The 26,193-nt window shown below is 45.0% G+C and overlaps 1 protein-coding gene across 3 annotated transcripts in view; it reads right to left on the bottom strand.

Moving 5' to 3' along the window:
• DISC1 (DISC1 scaffold protein) overlaps positions 1 to 26,193 on the bottom strand; it is a 406,697-nt gene that overhangs the window by 222,995 nt on the left and 157,509 nt on the right. For all 3 annotated transcript variants that reach the window (XM_081570368.1, XM_081570366.1, XM_081570367.1), the window contains exons 5-6: positions 25,752 to 25,881; positions 20,944 to 21,170 (exon numbers count right to left, since the gene is read on the bottom strand). In XM_081570368.1, coding sequence (XP_081426494.1) covers positions 20,944 to 21,170; positions 25,752 to 25,881 — 357 coding nt within the window. The remainder of the gene's footprint in view (positions 1 to 20,943; positions 21,171 to 25,751; positions 25,882 to 26,193) is intronic.

Raw genomic sequence — 26,193 nt, 5'->3', positions numbered from 1 at the left:
CATTAGTTGCATCCCTGGGGTACACACAGAATGGAAGCAATGGGGGGCAGAAGAATATAAATCATCTATACCCCACGCAAGTAATTTTCAAGCTATTTTTAGTAGTAGAGCGCTTTCAAATGAAATTTTACTCAAAATAGGAATATATACAATAGATAATAGGGGATCTATTCTGATTGAGGTGGGATATCTGGCCTGGGGTACAAATGAGGTCACACAGACCCCGCACACTGAATATTACCACCATCACCCATGTGTATCATTCACTCAGTCGTGTCGAGCTCTGCAACCCCATGGACTGTAGCCCACCAGGCTTCTGTGTCCATGGGATTTTCCAGGCAAGAATACTGGAGTGGGTAGCCATTTCCTCCTCCAGGAGATCTTCCAGCAGTCCCCACATCATGATTCCAGGAGCAGGAATACAAGTTGAAAATCACCAAATTAGATGAATTAAATGTTTATAAATAAGAGTTACAAGTACTTCAGTGAAGCCTGCGTATGATTAATGACAAATAAAACTGCTCTCTCAGATCAAATTATGCTGCACCCTGGAAACACACATTGTCTCCATAAATTAGCACATAATGTTTTAACAAACATACCAGACCTAATTTACTCAAATGAGTGTCTTTCTGAAAAGCAGCCACCCTAGGAATAATAGTGTCAAACATTTATTGAGCACTTACTGTGTACCAGGCACTCTCCCTTGTATTCCTTACATGGATTAGCCTTTTAAATTCACATAACTCTATGAAGTAGGTACCATACTATTTATATCTTCAGACAAGAAAACTCCAGGAGAGATTCCAGTAATTTTCCCAGGGTCAGCTAGCTGGTAAATGGGAGAATTTAGCTGTCTAAATTTAGCAGTCTAAACCAGACAGATTAGCTGTCTGTTATTCTAACCACTAAACTATGCTACCTCTTCCAGAAGATGTGCAATTATGTGAGATATACTGTGACTGTACACACTGGTTTTTAGAATTCTATTTTAGAATGGTGTTGAGTTTACAATGTGTGTGTGTTAGTCACTCAGTCACATCTGACTCTTTGCAACCCCATGGACTGTAGCCCGCCAGGCTCCTCTATCCATAGAATTTCCCAGTCAAGAATACCAGAGTGGGTTGCCATTTCCTTTTCCAGGCGATCTTCCCGACCCAGTGACTGAACCCAGGTCTCCTACATTGCAGGCAGATTATTTACTGTCTGAGCCACCAGGGAAGCCCTGAATTTACAACACAAAGTCATTATTTGTAAATGGACATTATCCTCTACTCACAAATGGTACTTTAATCATTTGACTGAAATTCACCCTTAACACATGAAGCCTCAGAAAAGTTGAGACTATTAAGAAGAATGTGCTGTACAGAAAGTACAATAGGGGCAGCTGGGCTTGAGGCTGGTGGTGGTGAAAGGAAATTGAGTATACAGGGGTCTATTATGGGTTGAGTGTATCCCCCCAACCCGAATTTATTGTTAGTGTCCTCAGAATGGTACCTTATTTGGTGATAGTGTCTTTATAGAGGTGATCACGTTAAAACGAAGTCCCAGGGTGACCCTAATTCAATATACCTGGCATCCTTATGAAAAGGGGAAATTCGAACACAGAGAGAGACACACACACAGGGAAGACCACAAATAGAAACACAGGGAGAAGACAACCATCCACAAGCCAAGGAGAGGAGCTTGGCAAAGATTCTTGCCTCAGAGCCTTAGAAGGAATCAGCACTGCCCACACCTTGATCTTGGACTTCCAGCCTCTAGCAGTGTGTTTAAGCCCCTCAGTCTGTGGGACTTTGTCACGGCACCTCTAGCAAACTAACATATGTGAAATTTCCATTTTTAACAGTATGATTAATCACATGTGTTATTAAGATCCTACATACTGGTGCTCCAGTTCAGTTCAGTTCAGTCGCTCAATCCTGTCCGACTCTTTGTGACCCTATGGACTGCAGCATGCCAGGCTTCCCTGTCCATCACCAACTCCTGGAGCTTACTCAAACTCAAGTCCATCAAGTCAGTGATGCCATCCAACCATCTCATCCTCTGTCCCTTTCTCCTCCCGCCTTCAATCTTTCCCAGCATCAGGGTCTTTTCCAATGAGTCAGTTCTTCACATCAGTGGCCAAAATATTGGAGTTTCAGCTTCACCATCAGTCCTTCCAATGAATACTCAGGACTGATTTCCTTTAGGATGGACTGGTTGGATCTCCTTGCAGTCCAAGGGACTCTCAAGAGTCTTCTCCAACACCACAATTCAAAAGCATCAATTCTTCAGCGTTCAGCTTTCTTTAGAGTTCAGCTCTCACACCCATACATGACTACAGGAAAAACCATAGCTTTGACTAGATGGACCTTTATTGGGAAAATAATGTCTCTGCTTTTTAATGTTGTCTAGGTTAGTCATAGCTTTTCTTCCAAGGAGCAAGCATCTTTTAATTTCATGGCTGCAGTCACCACCTGCAGTGATTTTGGAGCCCGAGAAAATAAAGTCTCTCTGTTTCCATTGTTTCCCCATCTATTTCCCATGATGTGATGGCACCGGATGCCAAGATCTTAGTTTTCTGAATGTTGAGTTTTAAGCCAACTTTTTCACTCTCCTCTTTCACTTTCATCAAGGGGCTCTTTAGTTCTTCTTCGCTTTCTGCCATAAGGGTGGTATCATCTGCATATCTGAGGTTATTGATATACCTCCCGGCAATCTTGATTCCGGCTTGCTCCAAGGTCCAAGGAAAAAAGTATACTCCATGTGGGAGCCACCAGACAAGAGTCACGATGGCCGTTCTGTTTGCTTCAGACTAATAGATGATTTCATTTTCAACTCACCCAAGTGGGAAACAGAAAACCTCTCCAACAATATATTGTAAACATTCTTGCCTTGTAGTGTAAGCTGTAAGGACAGGTGGCTATAAGAAAATTGTATGTGACAATGTCTTTGAGTTTTTAAAAACTGATTATGGGGCCTTTGATTTGGAAATGGTAGTTGCACAGTCGTGTCCGACCCTTTGTGACCCCATGGACTGTAGCCTGCCAGGCTCCTCTGTCCATGGGATTCTCCAGGCAAGAATACTGAAGTGAGTTGCCATTTCCTCCTCCAGGGTCTTCCCAACCCAGGGATTGAACCTGGGTCTCCTGCATTGCAGGCAGATTCTTTACTATCTGAGCCACCAAGGAAGCCTTTGGGTTAGTATAAAAGCACACAAATGCCTTAGCTTCAGCTTAGGAGTGAAAAGGGGCTCCCTTAAATCCCATGAGAAGGGAATAGCTTCCCACTCCAGTATTTGTGCCTTGAGAATTCCATGGAAGAGATGCCTGGCGGGCTACAGTCCTTGGAGGCACGAAGAGTCAGACATGACTGAGCGACTCACACTTTCACTTTTTCACAGGAACTAATTTAAACAGTACAAGCCAAGACATGGTCAAGGGCCAGAATAGGACATTTTTAGGGAAGAATATCAGCCAGGCAATTCGGGTTCAGTGACTCAGGATGAGATGCAGTTTGAAGGAAGAGTCCAGCCAGAGGACCAAGTATGCTGCGACCACTGACCCATACCAGGGACTTCCTTCCCTAAAATGCTGCAGTGGGCTCTGAACTGGCCCCTTGCTTTTGTCCTCACCCCCTACTGTCTATTCTTAATCCCATATCCAGAGTGAGCCTTCTCAGGCACTGCAGTGAAACCCATAAACCCATTCTCTAATGCACTCAGTTAAAGCCCATCCACGAGGATCAGCATGGCCTTCTCCCATAACCTCTCTGACCTTCTCTCCTACAACAACCTCCTTCACTTTCTCTGCATGGCCACAGAGGCCTCCTGATGCTCCTCAAATCCACTGATGCAGACCCCTCTGGATGGATGCTCTCCTTCCAAGACACACACCAGATCAGTCCCTCCTACCTTCCAGTCCTTACTCTAGTCTAAGCACTCTGCCCCCCAGGTAGCCCAAACTGATTACTGCCTATAAACCTGCACACCTAACATCTTGTCCTTTGTCTTCCCCCATAGTCTTCACTACCTCCTAACCTACTATGTGATTTACTTATTAATTGTGCTTACTGTTTATTTCTATTTATTGTTTATATCTGCTTTCTTCTCATACTAGTAGGAAAGCTCCACAAGGGCAAGGCTCTTCCATGTAGAAATACCTGGAGTATAGTGGGTAGTGAGTGAATGAGCATCCTCTTGTCTTCTTTCTAAGGACCAGGTGGGACATTGTGGGAACATCCTCATCTCTATCAGACATGCCCTCAAACCACAGGATGGTGAGAGGCTCCCTCTCTGTTCCACTGCCCCCCACTGCCCCAGCGCAAGTGGGGATTAAGGGTGGGTTTCCCAGGTGGCACTAGTGGTATAGAATTTGCCTGCCAATGCAGGAGACATAAGACGTGGGCTCAATCCCTGGGTTGGGAAGATCCCCTGGAGGAGGCCCTTGGCAACCCTTTCCAGTATTCTTGCCTGGAAAATCCCATGGATGGAGGAGCCTGAAGGGCTACAGTCCATGGGGTCACAAAGAGTTGGACATGACTGAAGCAACTTAGCATGCATGTAGGCACACACGAATGCAATACTGATTTAAGAAATAGTGCAGGATAGTAATGAAATCAGTGAACTCTGGCTCAGGCAGGAAGGTCAGAAAGATCTAATTCATTCAATATATTCATTCAATATAGTCTCTTAAAGAACAGGAGTTCTACTAAGAGTTCCACCCACATCCAGTTCTTTCCCATGCTACCCTTCCTCATCACTGGCATTTGAGGTTGGGGCACTCCTGCAGGACACTGGAGCTTTCCTTTCATTGTTTCAAGGATAGGGACCCCCAGTGGTGCAGAGGTAAAGAATCCACCTGCAATGTAGGAGATGCAGGGGATAAGGGTGCAATCCCTGGGCCAGAAGATCCCCTGCAGGAAGATAAGGCCACCCACTCCAGTATTCTTGCCTGGACAATCCCATGAACAGGGGAGCTTGGTGGACTTAGCACGCACACACTACTCCTCACCAGCCTGCTGTGGGTGGAGATTTATATGAGAGAAAGAAGAGGTTAAAGACATGGTGTCCACTCAGGAAGATCTCCTCTCCTCCTTCTAAATCTCAACTCCTAGAAGTCCTGCTCTCTTTGACTTATCTCTTTTGGATGGATCCTTTTCATAGAACATGTGGGGGTTGAATTGTGTCCCCCTAAAATTCATATATTAAAGTCCTAACCCCCCATTCTCAGCATGTCACTTTACTTGGTGATAAGGTCACTGCAAATGTAATTAGTTAAGATGAGGCTGCTAGGGTGGGCCCCACTCCTATTTAACTGGTGGAGAAATTTTTACTCAGAAACACACATGGATGGAAGACAGTGTAAAAAGACGCTGGGAGAAGACGGTCTTCTATAAGCTGAGGAGAGACTTGGAACAGATTCTACCCTCAAAGCTTCAGAAGCAACCAACCTCTTCTCCACCATCATCTTGAGCTTGAACCTCTAACCACAATAAATGTCTGTGTGTAAGCCACGCATGTTCAGTACTTTGTTGCTTAGTTGTGTCTGACTCTTTGTGACCCCATGGACTATAGCCCACCAGGCTCCTCTGTCCATTGGATTCTCCAAGCAAGAATACTGGAATGGGTTTCCATGGCCTCCTCCAGGGGATCTTCCTGACCCAAGGATCGAACCTGGGTTTCCTGGATTGCAGGCAGATTCTTTACCATCTGAGCCACCAGGGCAGCCCAGAGCACCTTGCTAATCTTCCTTGCTAAAACCTAGAGCTGCATCTGGTATCTATCTGGTTACAGAATCCCACGCCCTACTCTACTAGCAACTAACTATTTACTCCCTGTTTCTCCAGATGCTATCACTTTGGGAGGCATAACTCAAAAAGACTTATCAGAAACTTGAATCTGTACCCTCTCATAGTAGTACTTTCCACACCTTTCATGGATCCAGGCATTAAAGGGCTCTGCCCTTATTCTCCTTACTCCCAGAAGAAAATATCTATGGGGCCAAAGGTATTCATACATGCCCACGCAGAGCTGAGGAAGGCAGCTGAGACCAGAAGAGCCTTCCCAGAGAGCAATGAACCTGCTTTCTGCCTGGGCCCCTTTTTAAGCTCTTCCTCCCAAGGGTGGACCACACTGCAGGGATCAAGTAGTGACTACTGGTAAGGTGTGGCTAGTTCTTAGACATGTAGGCCAAGGGCCCCATCACAGTGCAGAACAGACCACAGGATGGGAACACAAGCCAGGTCCTCCTGCTTCTACTGGTCCTCCTGCTCCGGGCCAAAATGAGAGGTAGCCTGGAGGACGCCTTTGTGTTCATGTTCTAGAGAAACCACTTCACATCCATTTCTTCTTCCTCCATTAGTGATGCTTTCTCTCACCTCCAGGAAGTCAGCCACGACTACCCTCGGCATCAGCCTTGGCCATCAGAATTAAACTCACACCCAGGATGCCAAGCATACATCTGCTCCAAAGACAAGCCTTTGGAGGACAAACGCTGCCGCTACTCTTGTCTGACCTCTGATGCACAAGAATATTAATGGCATGCAGAGATTTCCATCACCACCTTAACTTTCTGCAGAATTCTGAATAAGTCCCTTTCTTCTGGGGTTCTCTTTGCTCACCTGAAAAGTGAAGAAGTTGGACCACGTGATTTCTAAGAACATCCCAGTCCTACCATCCAAGACGCCTTTACTGTTCTACCATTCAAGATTCTTTTGCTAATGTTATTTTATTTGTAGAGATCTGGAGAATCTAAAAGAAACACATCAGGGACTTCCCTGGCAGTCCGGTGTTTAAGACTTCGCCTTCCAATGGAGGGGTGTGGATTCAATCCCAGGTTGGGAGCGAAGATCCCACATGACTCACAGTCAAAAAAACAGAACATAAACAACAGGAGCAATATTGTAACAAAGTCAATAAAGACTTTAAAAGACGGTCTACATTAAAATAAATTTTTTAACACATTAGTTATGCAAAGTGCCAGACAGCATTAACGACAGAGGCAGAAATATAAGGCCATTTTACTGTCATTTTTACTAAGCAAGACATGAGTGTTTCTGCCCTCAGAACAGAATTGTGCAAAAAGTCTGCTGTCTGCTGGCCATTGAGCATCCATCTTTCTGCCTATGTAGATCTGACCATGTACCAACAATGCCATTTGAGTAAAAAGCTACAGGAGCAGGAATGTCAGCTTCGTCTCCAGTCTTCTCCCTGTCCCCTGTCCCCATCCCCAGCTCCATCCCTTGTCTTGTTTAGTAAAAACAAGTTTAAGAAGGAGAGACTGTTACTGAAGCAAATTAGAAGTGACATAAAGAGCAAGATGACAGCTGCCCTAGCACAGGCACTACGTGGTCTTGAATTAAAATATATATACAGATACAGGAATCCTTGACATTAACAACCTTGCCAATTACTGCTCAGGCCTCTAACCTTCTGTCAGGGGCAAGTGGTGAAGAAAATGACAGCAAAAACAGCTTTAGGAAATGCAGGACTTCATCTATTTGTCTTTCCCTTCCTTCGACCCTTCTCTCCTCACAGCTGCTAATGTCACGTGTCACCAGTGGGACATAGATGGAGCACAGACAACAAAAATGCCAAGAACTCCTCCAGGCTTCAGATGATCTCATAAAGGCATGATGGGACACACAGTCATCAGAAGTAAGCCACTCTCTGTGGCTGTAAAAGCGATCAAGCTGGTCGCCTAAGACACTTACTCTGAGCAAAGGCTGCATGCAGTGAAGAGAGATATTTGCCAACCTCCAGTGCCACTGCAGGCCATCCTTGCCACCTTGGGCACAGCACAGAATCTGTCCAGTTCAGCAGTGGGGGAGCCACATACAGGACTGACCCACTCAAAAAGCTAGCTCATGTGTGGGGGACCTTGGCCAGAATGAAGTATAGAAAGATTTTTTTTTAATAAATCATTTCTACAAATAGCCATGCCTATATGAGAGTAAGAAATATTTTCAAGTAATCTGACTTGGGCATATGAATTTTTAACTAATACGTTTGACGTTTTTCTCTCTAGCCCAAGCAGAAGAGATTAAATAAAAGAACCAAAGCAAAATTGGCCAGAGAAATATTTGGACTTTTGGTCTGTTGATTATTTCTCTGAATGTGGATCACATTAGTGACTTATATCCTTACCAAATATTTCTCTGAACTTCAGGGATCTTAGTCTAAACTTGAACAAGGATAATTCATTCTATTGCTCTTGAATCTTTGTGGTGAAGTCCAAATTCTCCAACAGACTCAGTAAACTCACACTGAGATGTCAAACGTTATTAGGGCATACACTCTTTTTAATAAAAGATGTCTGTGTCACTCATATGAAAGTGAAAAGAGTGAAAGAGTTAGTTGCTTAGTCGCATCCGACTCTTTGTGACCCCATGGACTGAAGCCCCCCAGGCTCTGTCCATGGAATTCTCCAGGTAAGAATATTGGAATGGGTAGCCATTCCTTTCTCCAGGGGATTTTCCTGACCCAGGGATCAAACCTGGGTCTCCTGGATTGCAGGCAGATTCTTTACCATCTGCACCACCCAGAGACTCATATAAGCACTCCTAAAAGGGATCTAAGAGAGAGAATAAACACAAGGATTTCCAATTTCTTAAAACAAACAAACAAAAAAAGACCTCCTGGGGTCGAGGTGCTGATGGAAACATACTGAGCAGAGGAAAGAGCCCTAATAATGAATTTACTGGGTATACAGAATTTTCCAAATTAGTTGATATGAATAAAATGGTGCACAAAGGCAAGCACGCGTGCACACATGCATACACACACAGGCTGGCTCGCTGCCATCTCTTGCCAATTTCCATCTCCACTGAAAAACCACCTGACTTTACAGAGTCACAGCTTGCATCTAAGTCCGGTTCATCAAGAATCACAGCTTTCTTTCGGCAGCACCGTGTGGCATGTGAGATCTTAGTTCTCTGACCAGGGATCAAACCTGTGTCCCCTGCATTGGAAGTAGAGAATCTTAACCACTGGACCACCAGGGAAGTCCCAACAACAGCTTTAGTTTCAATGGATGAATTTGTTATCTGGCTTATCCAAATATTCCAAGTGTTATTTCAACAAACTCTTCCTGCTGCCTCTCAAACAAGTATACTCCAAACTGAAATTATAATGCATGTGCCAAAAACATTTTGACTTAGAGACATTTGTCTGCAAGAGATTTTAGTTGCCCAATAAAGAAAAAAAATGAAAGGAGTCACAAAAATGAAGGACCTTATGTCTAGATCATAACTACTCTCCTTTCTACCTCTTCCTCCCAAGTTATTTTAAAGATACCTTTTTATATACAGTAAGAAAATAAATTACTGGTCTCTTATTTTCTGAAGACTGGTAACCAAGATGGTGCCAGATTTCAACTACTGTCATAACCCAAATGTATTTAAACATTCAAAAAGATTTCTATTCTTAGGCCTCTAGAGCTTTTCTCCACAAAATTCCTGTGAGTTCAATCCTTCAAACCCTACAATTTGATCCAGAAGGAATATGATCCTGCCTCTGGGTTTATTCTGTTAAGGGATCCAAAGGTAACATCCAATTTCCATTTCAACCACTCTCCCCTTAATTCTGACTATTTAATAAGTAATATCCCATTGCTTTCAGGGTTTTTAAAAGAAATGCTTGCATTTCCACTTAATCCAATTTTTTTTTTAATGTATGTTGTTTCTCCTAAATTTCTAAACATGTATACTTTCTATAACTCTAAGGTTTACTTGAAAGGTTTTATTTTCTGTTTTGAGTTTAAAAAGCAAGAGAGTTCCAGAAGATATCTAGTTTTGCTTTATTGATTACGCCAAAGCCTTTGACTGTGTGGATCACAACAAACTGTGGAAAATTCTTCAAGAGTTGGGAATACCAGACCACCTGACCTGCCTCTTGAGAAATCTGTATGCAGATCAAGAAGCAACAGTTAGAACTAGATATGGAACAGACTGGTTCCAAATCGGGAAAGGAGTACATCAAGGCTGTATATTGTCACCCTGCTTATTTAACTTATATGCAGAGTACATCATGTGAAATGCCAAGATGGATGAAACACAAACTGGAATCAAGATTGCTGGGAGAAATATCAATAATCTCAGATATGCAGATGACACAACCCTTATGACAGAAAGTGAAGAAGAACTAAAGAGCCTCTTGATGAAAGTGAAAGAGGAGAGTGAAAAAGTTGGATTTAAGCTCAACACTCAGAAAACAAAGATCATGGCATCCGGTACCATCACTTCATGGAAATAGATGGGGAAATAATGGAAACAGTGAGAGACTTTATTTTCTTGAGCTCCAAAATCACTGCAGATGATGACTGAAACCATGAAATTAAATGACACTTGCTCCTTAGAAGAAAAGCTATGACCAACTTAGACAGCATATTAAAAAGTAGAGGCATTACTTTGCCAACAAAGGTCCGTCTAGTCAAAGTTATGGTTTTTCCAGTAGTCATGTATGAATGTCAGAGCTGGACTCTAAAGAAAGCTGAGTGCCAGAGAATTGATGCTTTTGAACTGTGGTATTGGAGAAGACTCTTGAGAGTCCCTTGGACTGCAAGGAGATCCAACCAGTCAACCCTAAAGGAAATCAGTCCTAAATATTCATTGGAAGGACTGATGCTGAAGCTGAAACTCCAATATTTTGGCCACTTGATGCGAAGAACTGACTTGTTGGAAAAGACCCTGATGCTGGGAAAGATTGAAGGTGGGAGAAGGGGACAGAGGATGAGATGGTTGGATGACATCACCGACTTGATGGACATGAGTTTGAGTAGGCTCCAGGAGTTGGTGATGGAAAGGGAAGCCTGGCGTGCTGCAGTCCATGGGGTCACAAAGAGTCGGACATGATTGAGTGACTGAAATGAACTGAACGGATGATTTTCTGAGTCATCTTTAACTATCTGCCATCTGGCCATGAACAAGCATATGCACAAAAAGCTGCAGACACGGCTTAAACCTTATGTTTCTCTCAGGCTCTTTCAAAACTCGCTGACAAAGCAATGTATCAGTCAGATTCCTGAAACTGGGGAATACTATAAATTTCATTTCCTAAAATGTTTCATTGGGTAAGCTAAAGATTTACACATTTTTATTGGATAAAAGGTTGCAAAAATAGACTGCTCGTGAACAAAATGAATAAACAGCAGGGAAAAAATCCAGTTGACTAAACAAATAATTGAATAAGTAATCAAACACCAATATCAATACCACTCAAAGAGGAAGCTGAGGGAATTTGTCCAAAAGGATGTACAAAGTAATTTTGATAATGGTGGCCAGGATGAGCACAGTAACAAAAAAACGACCCTCAGGTATAAGGCAAAGGGCCTCCCTGCCTGTGTGTAAAGGCAACCTAGAGGTTCTGGTACTTGGCTTCCCAGCAGCCTAGGAATCAGCACAGGGCAGATCAGTCAGCCCTTCAGCAGCTTGGAAAAATGAAAGTGTTAGTTGCTCAGTCGTGTCCAACTTTTTGTGACCCTCTGGTCTGTAGCCCGCTAGGCTCCTCTGTCCATAGAATTCTCCAAGCAAGAATACTGGAATGGGTAGCTAGTCTCTTCTCTCTCCCGACCCAGGGATCAAACCCAGGTCTCCTGCATTGCAGGCAGATTCTTTACCATCTGAGCCACCAGGGAAGTCCTGTTGCAGCTTGGAAAAGACGTGTTAATAACCGACTGAAGTCCCAGCCAGTAAGGAGCACATGTTCCAGACCTGGGGATATTTGCTGCAGTCCCTGGGAAAGGGTCTCTCAGCAGAACTGAATTACTTCTGCTGGAAGAGCTTTAAACCTTCAGCTCAAAGTCTAAAGAACAGTTTAGTTGGGCGTATTCTTTAACATCTGAAAAGTTAAAGCAGGAACCGAAAACATACAACCTGAAGACAGGAAAACACGTTGAGGATTTACCGAGAATAAGAAAATTTGATGAAAGGGGATGGAGGATTGTAGAAGACACACAAATTACATAGAAATTAAGCATAGGACAATTCTCAAGTTGACAATAATGAAAAATAAAAATTGAAATTGACCGGAATAAAAACTATTAGAAGAGGCCACATGCATTCACCTAGGCTGAGAGCTGACTCACAGTCACAGCACCAGGAGAACCAGTTACAGTCATTTCAGTCTCTAAGAATCCACAGAGCTCTAGTTGAAAATAATTTATCAGATACCCAAGTTATAAAAGAAGAATGGATGAGTCTACATATTATGTCTCCCAAAATTACTACCTAAATAATAATAAATGTTGTAAATTCCTTGAAGAAAACAAACCACAGAGAATTTATAAAATAAAATGCAGCATTTAAAAAAATATACAGCCACAGGAACTTCCTTGGTGGTCCAATAGCTAAGATTCTGTGCTCCCAGTGCAAGGGGGCCCAGGTTTCCCTGGTGGCTCAGATGGTAAAACATCTGCCTACAATGCAGGAGACCTAGGTTCAATCCCTGGGTCGGAAAGATCTCTTGGAGAAGGAAATGGCAACCCACTCCAGTATTCTTGCCTGGAAAATCCCATGGACAGAGGAGCCTGGTAGGCTACAGTCCATGGGGTTGCAAAGAGTCGGACACGACTGAGTGACTTCACTTTCTTTCACTTTCTTTCAGGGATTATATCACACATGCCACAACTGGTCCAATGGACATGAACTTGGGCAAACTTTGGGAAATAGTGAGAAGCAGGGAGGCCTAGTATGCTACAGTCTATGGGGTGCTGCAAAGGAGGCCTGGCATGCTACAAAGAGTCAGACATGACTGGGCAAGTGAACAACAGCAGGCAAATAAATTAGTAAATACTTTAAAATAAATAAATAAAATTAAAATATATAGCCACTTTTTCATCCTCCTCTGCTCTTTTTTTTTAATCCTCCTTTGTTTCACATTTTTTGAGTCCTAATAGATTTACTTTAGCACAAAATAAAGTTGTTGCTGTTATTGTTTTAATCTGTAAGTAAGATAAGATTCCTCCTTGGAATTTCTCAAATGTACTCAACAAAATACAGAAGTCAGGGTCCTGTTTCCTCCAGGTAAGTGGCATCCACACATGCCCAGACAGGTGGTAGTTTCAAGTCTCTTCCTTCTTTTCCAAGCCTTTCCTTCATTTCCAAATTGTGGCCCTGTAAAAACTTTTCATTGCCTGTGATGATGACTTTTCAAAGGAAATGGGAGGACACAACAGTCAGTTCTCAACTCTAAACAGTGGTCACTGGGAGACCAACTCCATGTTCATCTAGTGGACTTCCCTGGTGCTCAGCTGGGAAAGAATCTGCCTGAGACCATGCAAGAGATCCGAGTTCCATCGCTGGGTCGGGAAGATCCCCTGGAAAAGGAAATGGCAATCCACTCCAGTACTCTTGCCTGGGAAATCCCAGGGACAGAGGAGCCTGGTGGGCTACAGTCCATATGGTTGCAGAGTTGGACACGACTTACCAAATAAACCATCTGCTCATCATTAGCAGTGACTCATTTAGAAAGGCACGAGCCTCAGCACTGCAGCTCGGGATGGCGGTCACCTGCCTAGGGAACATTACAGGGGAATGAATTTGGGGGCTATGAGGAACAGAATTACTGATTTTTTGAAGCCATTTATTTTAACCTATTTTACAAAGTTTGAGTGCAAACAGTTCGAGATCTGGAAGGGACCTCCAGTGTTATCTAGTTCAAACCTTCATTGATAAACCAGACTTCCTGTTCTGCGGGCACCCAGCAGGTCCTCTCCTCCCGCAGCTCCTCTCCTGCTCTCCTGTCTTTGAAACTGCTACCACCCTTCTGACCTAGTCAGTTGCCTGGTGGTCTCCCCAAGCTGCTTGTGTTTGGAGACTTGTTTGCTCTGATCCCTCTCAGGTGCCACCTGGTGATCCGCTGGGCTCAGAGAGAACTTGCTGGCCTGAGATGGCAGCATTCTCTTTTGCTTGGATCAGCTGTACACCTTTCGACTGCCTGTCAGGTGTACCTGCTCCAAGCCCCGCTCTCTTCCAGACCATCCATGTTAACCATCTCTCTCCCCTCAATTTCAAAAACTGGCCAAAGACCTCAGGACACTACTGCAATGTGAATCTGGACCCTCAGAAGCCTCATCTACAAAATACATTGCGAAAACCAGTGTGTTGTCCAACATACCTTATAGGGTTGTGAGCAAAAATGAACTTTTGTAAATAATTTGTTATTGTTTAGTCACTAAATCACGTCCAACTCTTTTGCGATCCCATGGACTATGAAGCCCATCAGGCTCCTCTGTCCATGATACTTTCCTGACAAGAATATTGGAGTGGGTTGCCTTTTCCTTCTCCAGGGGATCTTCCCAACTGAGGGAATGAATCCGTATCTCCTGCACTACAGGCAGATTCTTTGCCACTGAGCCACTAGGGAGGCATATAGTGATATTTAAATTAATATATTGTTATGATTACAATCAAAATAAGAAAGACAGATGATAAATATGAGAGCTGTCTTGAACATTGAGGCCGCTGTCTAATCAAGGAAGACTTCCTGCAAGAAGTGTCAGTCTCATGCCTCTTATACATTGCAACCTCACTGTATTCATTGAGTCTCTGGGCAAAGATTTGCCTGCCTCATGAATCCCTGGGAAAAGCAAGATGTCTTTTTTAAAAATAAAGGAAGAAAAGTCAGAATCTCACCTCAAAACCTAGCAGTTTTAGCAACACAAAGCAGTCCCCCTCCTCCAGATAAGTCCTCGTACTTTCAGACCCATCAAGCCCCTGTCTTGACAAACTAACTAGATGAAGGACAAAGGCGAGAAAGAAGAAAAGCAAAGACCGGAAGTAAAGACTGAGGCACACAATCATAGCAAGCAGAGAAGAGGTGTGGAGATCAGAAGCATTTCTTCTGACCTCTGCATTGCCCTGACATGGTGCCATCCCCCAGGCGCATCACCAGAACACACACAGCTGCTTCCCCTACCCCTGAACACACCCTTTGAGAATCAGCTACGCTTGTCCCACAGCCTAGAGTCTGTTTTCTGATTCAGGCCTTGCTATTTCACTGTGTCTTTTAACTATAATAAGATAAGTATCTGAGAGGAAAGTGGGACTATTAATGTTTTTTTCCCAGTCAATTGTGAACTGTGCTGAATTTCATTATTTCAAATCTCACTTAAACAGAATTGTGACATCAGCCTGGATGCTCATTGTGGGCTGTGGGTAGGTATGATGGGAGGCTTGAGCACCTCCAAGAACTGGTCAGCCTCGCCAAGGGGTCCTAGGAGGTTAAGTCATGGGGACCAGGGAGCAGGCCTGGCTCACCACACATACCCCCAGCAACTCAGACATACCCACCAAGGTCCAACCAGCCTCACAGTAACCAGAGCTTGTGTTTGTTTTGCAGTTTGTGCCAACGGTTTGCAAAAAGATGTGACATGTTTCTTCCAACTGTACAACCAGAGACGATTCATCCATGAGCTGCCAGAATACATTTCATGCAAAGCCTGAAAAATTCCAGGAGCCGAGGAATGAAGAACTCAACCACAGACTAATACAAACCAGCCAAGCATCTCTAAAGAATGTTAGCAAGTACTGGAGCCCTCACTCAGCTCTGTCAATTACTACTATAATCATTCCTACCTGGCTTTGCGGTCAGCCAGGGTCAGAGCCGGCCCTGCCTCCACTGAGGCTCAAGGTTCCCAGACCAACAAGAGGGGCTGAGCTGACCACCCTGGAGGCAGATGAGCTGCAGATCACAACCCTCCTCCACTTATGGAAATAAACAGACGGACACTCACATCCCGCATGTGGGGACATGGTCCAGGAAAACCCCAGAAACTCTCACCTCCTTCCTCCCTCTGTCCCCATCCTTCCCATCCCCTACTCCACCCCCCAATCCCACTACAGAGAAGGTAAGAGTAGGTTCCCAAGGGAGAGTAGATCAGGCTTACTGGAAAAATAGCTGTTCTTCTAGACTTCTCCCATCACAGGAAGACTTGCAGGAAGAAACAAAGAGTTTGTTCTAAAGCCAAAGGACTGGAATCCCAGGGATGAGGGAAATTGCAATGAACATTCATCTTTCGAGTGGCTCCTGTCCCTCACCCATCCCTACCCTGTAAGCTTTCATATTGCGGAGTTCCTAATACCCAAGTAGTTTAAAACATTCTCCTCTTGTTTGTAGGAAGAAATCCACTCTGTTTGGCTCCATCAGAAGGCAACTCAGATATTTGAGAAGGCAGCTCTTCATTCCATTCTGATAAATTATTTGATCCTGGGCTTCCCTGGTGGCTCAGACTGTAAAGAATCTGCCCGCAATGCAGGTGACCAGGGTTCGAGCCCTGGATCAGGAAGATCCCCTGGAGAAGGGAATGGCAGCCCACTCCAGTATTCATGCTAGGAGAACTCCATGGAGAGAGGAATCTGGCGGGCTACAGTCTATGGAGTTGCAGAGTTGGACATGACTGAGCAACTAACACATACACACACATTATTTTATCCAAAACACAATTCAAACTGCTGCTTTGATTTCTATCAAAATACTCAAATATAAAGCCGCCGGCACATGCCCTTCTACTTTCAGTCTTTCTCAAACATCGGCCCAAGGATTCCCAGCAAGCTACAGTCAGAATGTAAGGCACCCACATAAGCAGAGTCTCCAGCAGCAGTTATCTCAGGAATGCCAAGTGCTCTTAGGAAGCTCCTCCCCAAACCAGTGTGTGGTTTATCCAGGCAAAGAAGCAGAGCCTCCCCTTGAACTTGCACACTGTTGATAGAGTCTATCAGAAGCAGCTCCTCCCCAGACAGCATCCTAAGCTTATAGCTGGCCTCCGTGTAAAACCTTCAAGGATGATGACAAAGATGGTTAGGATGTTGAATGGCCTGTTTCTCCAGCTTTCTCTAACCTCTCTTCCTAAGACCAAGATTTTCTTGTTTTACAATTTGTCCAGATCTCTCCATCGGGTCTGAGAAGAAACTACAGTTGACCCTTGAACAATGCGGGTTTGAACTGCAAGAGTTCACTGATACACAGCTATTTTTCAATAGTAAATACTGTTGGTGGTTGGTTGTTGGTGGAATCTGGGGATACAGAGAAACCATGGCCACAGAGCCAGCTATAAATTACAGGGGGACTGAAAGTGAAAGTCGCTCAGTTGTGTCTGACTCTTTGCAACCCCACAGACTGTAACCCACTAGGCTCCTCTGTCCAAGGAGTTCTCCAGACAAGAATACTGGAGTGGGTTGCTATTCCCTTCTCTAGGGGATCTTCCCAACCCAGGGATCGAACCCAGGACCCCTGCATTGAGAGTGTGGCATCTTAGCCATTGGACCAGCAAGTAAGTTTCCCATGTTGATCTCTACCTTTAATGATCCCAGGATCTTCCCTCCTACCCTCATTGGGCAACTCTTAGTCCTTTTATTCCTAAGACTCGCTCCTACACAGAGCCCTCCTGGGTTCAGGTCACTGAGATGCCCAGGTGTTCCCACAGTCAGATAGGCACAAAAAATGACAGATTGCTCTTGACCTGAACTCTGTAACCTCCCTGGGCACAAGTGGACTCGGGGATGATGGGTCCTCCCCGAGGAGCCCCCAGCCAGCACTGCAGAACACTCAAGAGCCAGCCTTGCATCCGATTTCCCTAAGAGTGTTGCAGAATCGGATTGCCACACACCTTGAAAGGTCTTTCGAGAGCCTGTTCAGTTGATTAGAGCACTGGGTGACTTAGCAAAAGTCACACTTTTATTTCGACTGCATCTCATCCTGATTAAAAAGGCAAAGCTGTAGCGCATGGGCATCATAACAGACTAGAAATGGTAAGATCTGAGTTCAGGGGCCCAGCTCCATCAGCCACCATACTCAGGAGTGCCTTGTTTTAGACTGAGGCCTCTAAGTGGAAACTCTTTTATTGGTTCAGACCCAGAGGCACCTAGAGGTGGATATAAGTAGTCTCTAACTAGCTGCATCCCCTGGAAACTTTCTGAGCTTTTATTTCCTCAACCATTAAATAAGAATGACAGGCCCCCCTGCCCCCAACACCGGCTGCTCTGTGGGCCATGAGTTGATGAGAGAGAAAGCAGCCTCTGCCCCGGGGCCTCTCTGTGCAGGCATGGGGCACACCCGCAGGGACGCTGCCCAGGGATTCAGCTCAAAGTACAGAGGCACTGCAAAATCCTGCATGGGGTCAAAGGTAAGCACACCCTAGTTTTTCCCCTCAAAGAGCTTGTGAGTGACATAAAAGGAGTAAAACTAACCTCTGTGCTGTTCAAAGCGAAAGGAGAAATAAGTAGGACACATCTGGACAGTGGGACAGAAACAGGCTCACTTTAAGCCTTATCTGTAAATTGCGTTTATAAAAATAAATGTATATGTATATTTCATGTTTTATATTATACATATTCCTTATATATTAATATGTGTGTGTGCTTAGTCGCTCAGTCCTGTCAGACTCTTTGAGACCCCACAGACTGTAGCCCGCCAGGCTCCTCTGTCCAGGCCAGAATACTGGAGTGGGCTGCCATTCCCTTCTCCAGGAGACCTTTCCAATCCAGGAATTGAATCCAGGTCTCCTGCATTGCAGGAGGATTCTTTACCATCTGAGCCACCAGGGAAGCCCATATATTAATACATCTGTCTAATATAATGCATATATCACATGTATAATTACACATGATATGTAACGTGTAATACCATGTGTGTATGTGTGTCTATGTGTATATGTGTGTATGTGCGGGTTGTCTATGAGTGTGTATGTGTGTGCATGTGTGTATATATGTGTGTACAGGCTTCCCTGATGGCTCAGATGGTAAAGAATCTGCCTGCAATGTGGGAGACCCAGGTTCGATCCCTGGGTTGGGAAGATCCCCTGGAGAAGGGAATGGCAACCCACTCCAATATTCTTGCCTGAAGAATTTCATGGACAGAGAAGCCTGGCAGGCTATAGTCCATGGGATCACAAAGAATCACACACAACTGACCGACTAACACTTTCACACTTTCACATGTGTGTGCACATGTATAAGTGTGTGTGTGTGTATATGTATGTGTATGCATGCATATGTGTGTGCTTGTAAGTGCATGTTTGTGTGCATGTGTGTGCATGTGTGCATGTGTGTATGTGTGTAGAATGACTTACACAGGAGGGATAAGGGAAGCAGGGGTAGGAAAGGTCCCTGGAGGCCAAGGCTGTACCGTGGCAATGAAGGTGAAAGGGCACAGGCAGACTTGATGGTCAGCTTCCTTTGACTATAATCTGGCAACAATCCATGTCTTCCCCTTCTCCGTGGATTGAGCCCAGAGTTAAAGCTCTGCCGGGAAATATCAGGGCTGGGACGGGGAGGGGAGGACGTGGTGAGCATCTTCCTGGACAAGCATCCAAGCTGATACTGAGTGTGGCATGTGTACGAGGGAGTTTGCTAAACAGTCTAAGACACATTTGGACGATAGTTAGAAGGTTTCTGAAGATGGAAATCCCTGTGATGAAAAGGACAGGCACCATTATATGACCTTTATATTGATATATATTAACTCAGTTCCTCCAAGTAACAGCCCACCCCCACCCCCATAATAAGTGGTTCCAACTAATATGTGGATGAGTACATAGCAGAGTCCATATTCTCAACTGCTACAGGTGGTGAAGTTTTCTTAAGTTTTTTCTGCAGCATAATTATCAAGCAGCACATTCATTCTCCTCGTTGCTACACACGCTGCACCCTCAAGCCTCATCACCAGCTGCCTCTTCATCAGGGCATGGCTTGATTTCTGTCTATTAGGAGTAAGGGTGGGTTCCATCTTTGGCCAGAATAAGGTAATGACCTCCCAGAAGGTCAGAGGTCCACACGTATCTCTTGTGTCTTCCTCAACACAGGACACAGGGAAGGTTCTCCCTCCACAACAAGTGGGTGAGAAACTAGGCTTTGACGTAACAAGCATGAATTTTATTATCAGTTTTGCCTCTCATCAACTGGGACTTTGGCAAACTATTTGATCTTCCTAAATTCTCTTATCTTCATCTGTGAAATGGATATAATAATAGAAGCCACTCATAGGGTAAAGCTTAGCACAGCACCTGACACATAGTAAGACTCAATAAATGTTGGCTATCATGAATAATTATTCCTTCTTCCAGATCATTGATTGAGTCTCCCCTCTTAGTAGCTCATTCCTTCCCTTGTCTCCAGGCTTCCCTGGTGGCTCTGATGGTAAAGAATCAGCTTGCCATGCAGAAGACCTGGGTTTGATCCCTGAGTCAGGAAGATTCCCCTGGAGAAGGAAATGGCAACCCACTCCAGTATTCTAGCATGGCGAATTCCATGGACAGAGGAGTCTGGTGGGCTACAGTCCATGGGGTCACAAAGAGTTGGACACAACTAAGTAACCAACACTTTCTAACATTTGCCTTGTCTCCAGACAATCGTCCTCAGTATAGGTTGGCATCAGACTCTCCCAAAGATCAAACTCCAATAGATCCCAAAGAGAGAGAAGGCACTCCAAGGGTGTTAGGAAATGGGGAAGGTGCCTAGCAGAATGGAGAGAAACAGTGGCATTTAGCAGGTCGGGTGCACGCATGCATGCTCAGTCACGTCTGACTCTTTGCAACCCCATAGACTGTAGCCCACCAGGCTCCTCTGTCCATGGGATTCTCCAGACAAAAATAATGGAGTGGGTTGCCATGCCCTCCTCCAGGGGATCTTCCTGACCTCGGGATCAAATTCGCTTCTGCCTGTGTCTCCTGCATTGCAGACGGATTCTTTACCCACTGAACCACCTAGGAAGCCCAATAGGTTGGGTAGCCAAGGTGTAGAATATCCTGCAGTGCACAGGACTGCCCCACACAAAGAAGGATCTTGACACTCAAAATACCAAGAGTGCTTTCCCTTGAAAATACACAGCACTGCTTGGAAGATACTGAGTTGACCGAAAAGTTCCTTGGCCAACCCAATATTTACATATGTAGGACAGCAGACTAATTCAATCCCATAAACAGATCGACAAGGCGAGAGATTCAAAATCACTTAGGAAATCACCAGTACCTCCGGATGGTTTCAGGTGGCTCTGCACGGAGGGGAATCTGCTCGGCCAAGGCCAGGGTGTCCTGCAAGGTCTTGGTGACCTCCTGCAGCTCGCCCAGGGACAATCCACCCACGAGATCGCAGCCCTGCCACGGGAGAAGCCGCTCCTGCTCCTCTATTTCCTGTCTCAGCTGTTGATCTTTTGCTTCCAGAACAGACATCCTGGCTTGGAGGGTCTCAATTTCTTTCTGCAGAGAATGGAGAGAGCAGGTTTTGTAGTTAACCCCATTCATGGTTGACTACACTGCTGAGAACTCTTTCTTTACAGGAGAGTTCACCACATGCATGAGAGCCGTGAAGCTCCCCTTCAAGGCAGGCAGATTTTTGGAGGTTTGCTGAACTGGAAAAATCATGCCAGCTTTGTATTTCTGATTAGCAGGCATAAGGAAAAAGTTTCCCTCCTAAGCATTAAATAACTCTGGGTGGTGAGCCAAGAATTAGACTTGGAAGAATCCAGCAAATATGTAAACCACTTACTTCATTTCAGGTGACAGAGCCAGAATACAGTGCAACAAACTTCAGGGACTTGAGATACCAGCAAAGCAGCTAACACGACCGAAAAAGGAAAAGTAAATAAGCCTTGGCTGGTCTGATCCCAAACATGCAAATGTAGCATGCAGAGAAAGATTAGAAGTCTTAGTTTCTTAAGTCTACAGGATTGAAAGAACAGTGAGATGCCACAGATAGGGTTATGCAGTCTAAGGTTCATAAAAATATTAAATGAATTTAATTTCCACTAATATGACAAGCCAAATCCCAAGAATTGAGTAACATCCAATCTTGAGGTCAATGAACAAAACAAGCAGCAGGTAATTGAATGCCCACTGTGCACACAGTGTTATGGCAGATAATCATCTCAGTGCCCATATGATCCTGAATCTCCAATGAGACTCTTTTAATTAACATACACCCATGTTTCCTGGGAGAAGGCAATGGCACCCCACTCCAGTACTCTTGCCTGGAAAATCCCATGGATGGAGGAGCCTGGTAGGCTGCAGACCCATGGGGTTGCTAAGAGTCAGACACGACTGAGCGACTTCACTTTCACTTTTCCCTTTCATGCACTGGAGAAGGAAATGGCAACCCACTCCAGTATTCTTGCCTGGAGAATCCCAGGGATGGCGGAGCCTGGTGGGCTGCCATCTATGGGGTCGCACAGATTCGGACACGACTGAAGCGACTTAGCAGCAGCAGCAGCATGTTTCCTGCACTGGCTTCCAGCTGATAAGAGCACAGCTCTAATACTGGCTGTCTCCCTATCTCTCACCCACGTCCTCTCAACCCCAAGGTGCAGACCACCCTACCTGATCTACCTGCTGACCCCTCCTCCAGAAGGGGAGGGAAGAGACACAGGAGGAGGTAAGACACGGCTTACCATTCACCATTTTCTCCCTCTGATAACCATTGATCTGTTCTTTGTGTCTATGAGTTTTGTTTGTTCATTTGTTTTTAGATTCCACATACAAAGTAAAATCATACAGTATTCAATGATTTTATGCAGGAGACCGGAGACCCTGGTTTGATTTCTGGGTTGAGAAGATCCTCTGGCGAAGGGATAGGCTACCCATTCCAGTATTACTGGGCTTCCCTTGCGGCTCAGCTGGTAAATGATCCACCGTGGTAAGGATCCACGGCTAAGACATCCTAAGAAGACAACAGCATGTATCCCACTGGTCCAAGATTATAGTATCATTGACAGGGTCTCCCACCACACCTCCCTACTTCCTACTTTGGAATTCCCATCCCTATTCTTTCCTGTTTTGTTTGTTTGGGTTTTTTCAACTACGGTAAAATATAGGTAATAGAAAAATTACCATTTTAACCATCCATCTCCAGGATTCTTTTCATCCTGCCAAACTGAACTCTGACCACTCCCCTCCCTTTGCATTCAGCCTTGGGAGCCATATTTCTACTTTCTGTCTCTGTGAATCTGACTCCGGGTGTCTACACGTGGAATCATACAATATTTGTCCTTTCGTGGCTGGCTCATTTCACTTAGAATAATGTCCTCAGGGTTCATCCATGCTGTAGCATGTGTCAGAATTTTCTTCCTTTTAAAGGCTGAATTTAAAGGCTTCATTGTATTTATATATCATTTAAAGGTCTCATTGTATTTATACACCACATTTTGTTTATCCAGGTGTCCCTGGTAGCTAAGCTGGTAAAGAATCTGCCTGCAATGCAGGAGACCCTGGTTCGGTTCCTGGGTTGGGAAGATCCCCTGGAGAAGGGATAGGCTACTCACTCGAGTATTTTGGTCTGGAGAATTCCACGGACAGAGGAGTCTGGCAGGCCACAGTCCATGAGATTGCAAAGAGTCAGACAGGACTGAGCAACTTGCCCTTTGTTTATCCATTCATCTGTTGATAGACACTTGGGTTGTTGCTTCCACCTTTCGACTATTGTGAATAATGCTGCTGTGAACACATCTTTGAGTCTCTGCTTTCAATTCTTTGGGGTCTTATATCCAGAAGTGAAACTGCTGAATCACATGGTAACTCGACTTTTAATTTTTTAAAGAACCACCATACTGTTTTCCACAGTGGCCCTCCACCCTATTCTCCACAGAAGTCAAAATGACTTTTTGAAATATGGTCAATTACATCACTTCACTGGTTAACCAACCCCACTCCATGGCTCCCATTCCATTCAGAGAAAAGCCCAAGACCTCACAAAGGCCTGCCAGGCCCCCCTCATCACTGATTTTCTCCTCTTCTCCCCCAGCATTGTGCCAAGAATGCTTCCTTCAAACACTCAATATATGCGTGTGTGCTAAGTCACTTCAGTCATATCCAACTTCTCAATCCTCTGGACCATAACCTGCCAGGCTCCTCTGTCCATGGGATTCTACAGGCAAGAATACTGGAGTGGGATGCCATGCCCTCCTCCTGGAGATCTTCCCAACTCAGAGATAGGACCCGCATCTCTTATGTCTCCTGCATTGGCAGACGGGTTCTTTACCACTAGCACAACCTGGGAAGCCCTCAAATGCTAAGTATCCCGGGCTAAAAGTATGTTCTGTGCACTCTGACATCATCAGGAATATTCACCTCCAGCTGGTGAATATTATCCAGAATCAAAAATCAGACTTCACATTTTCAGCTACTTGAACTTGCTCTTGAGAGTCCCTTGGACTGCAAGGAGATCCAATCAATCCATCCTAAAGGAGATCAATCCTGGGTGTTCATTGGAAGGACTGATGTTGAAGCTGAAACTCCAATACTTTGGCCACCTCATGTGAAGAGTTGACTCATGGGAAAAGACCCTAATGCTAGGAAGGATTGGGGGCAGGAGGAGAAGGGGACGACAGAGGATGAGATGGCTGGATGGCATCACCGACTCGATGGACATGGGTTTGGGTAGACTCCGGGAGTTGGTGATGGACAGAGAGGCCTGGCGTGCTGCAGTTCATGGGGTTGCAAAGAGTCGGACACAACTGAGTGACTGAACTGAACTGAACTTGCTCAAGAAGTGTGCTCAACGTGGTGAGCTCAAGAGTGTGAAAGCACTAGTTTACTGGGAAATATTTTCAAACCGGAGAAGGAAATGGCAACCCACTCCAATATTCTTGCTTGGAGAATTCCATGGACAGAGGAGTCTGGTGGGCTACATGTAGTCCATGCAGTTGCACAGTCAGACATGACTTAGCAACTAAAAAACAACATTTTCAAACCTGTGGCTCAGAGGGTAAAGAGTCTGCCTGCAGTGTGGAAGACCTGAGTTCAATTCCTGGGTCAGGAAGATCCCCTGGAGAAGAAAATGGCAACCTACTCCAGTATTCTTGCCTGGAAAATCCCATGGACAGAGGAGCCTGGTGGGCTACAGGGCTACAGTCCATAGGGTCACAAAGAGTTGGACACGACTCAGTGATTTCACTTCACTATTTTCAAATTGCAATGATGTTTGCCTCCCTTTGCTGCCTTGCTATCATATGGAATTCGAAGGGTGAACTCAATAAGAACACTCTGCATGGGAGGTGGGGGTTTCCAGTAACTTCTGCAAGCCCCATTCACTTGTCTAAGGTCACTCGGCTGTTTAGAGGCTAAGCCACACTGGACGCACGTGATAAAGAGCTCTGCATTTTCCGGAAGTCAGTGTTTCCTCACTGCTCCCTCCCTAGTCAGGCTTCAAGTCCTCTAAGCTTGGGAAGGTGTGGACAGAACTTCATGGCTTCTTGCTTCTGGGGGGCCCTGTCAACTTCCAGAGCCCCTAGTCACCTTCTGGCTACAACTCAGAGTTGCATCAAGATTTCCAGCCCCCCATGATTCTCAGCCAACTTGCATCCACTGCTCCGGGACAACCCAGAGCTCCCACGAAGCCCAGACATTCCCAGTCTTTCCCAGCCCCATCCACCTTGTCCAGTCCCCACTCACAGCTCTGCCTCCTCAGTTGCTACCCACAGTCCAATCTGATAGCAATTTCCATAAAGGAATGCCACAGCTCAAATTTTTTTTTTCTGCCTTCTGAAAGAAACTTCCCAAGGACAAAATGATAAGAGGTGACAAATTGGCCTGGCACACAAGGATGGCATATTCAAAAGGTAAAGAGTACTAGCAAAAACAGGCACAAACACTGCTGAACTTCCAACCTCCTGTTTGGAAAGAGACTCCAACAAGCCCTCCAGCCACCTCCACCCTCGCTCTGTCTCATGCCTCCTGGGTGCCAACCCTCTAAGGGCTGTATTCAAACAAAGACTCAGTTTGCTGCATTTGGCTCAAATGTATTAGAAAAATGCTGTCTGGCTTCATAAAGATTCTTCACCTGCTTACCTGTAACTGCTGCTTTTCTTGGAGAAGCCAGTCTCGCCTGGTGATGGACACTCGCAAACTGTCCTGAGCAGTGGCTTCCAACGTCTTTGGATCCGTTCTCAGCTGGGCTTGGGGGTCGTCATCGCCAGCTCTTAAAACACACACACATGCACACACAGACACACACACACACACATATATATAGGCACAGATATGAATGATTTGAAATCTTCAGATCTACATGAATGTTAGTGGAAAGAAGACTCACAAAGCTGCCCTCATCCTTAGAAGGGTCATGGGGATGAGGTCCCTAGTGTATGTGTTTGTTTGAATGATAATCTGTTGGGGCTTTAGCAGTTGCCTAGAGTCACCTTGTTTTATTGGACTGGGCATTGTCCAGCTCCATAACTATGCATGTAGCTATCTGCACTGAAAGCATAAAATACACATCAGATTTTAAAGA

This window comes from Giraffa tippelskirchi, chromosome 2 (genome assembly GCF_054371585.1).
Source record: "Giraffa tippelskirchi isolate mGirTip1 chromosome 2, T2T-mGirTip1v1.2.pri, whole genome shotgun sequence".
Classification (NCBI taxonomy): Eukaryota; Metazoa; Chordata; class Mammalia; order Artiodactyla; family Giraffidae; genus Giraffa; species Giraffa tippelskirchi.
This window is presented reverse-complemented; position numbering and strand designations above follow the sequence as displayed.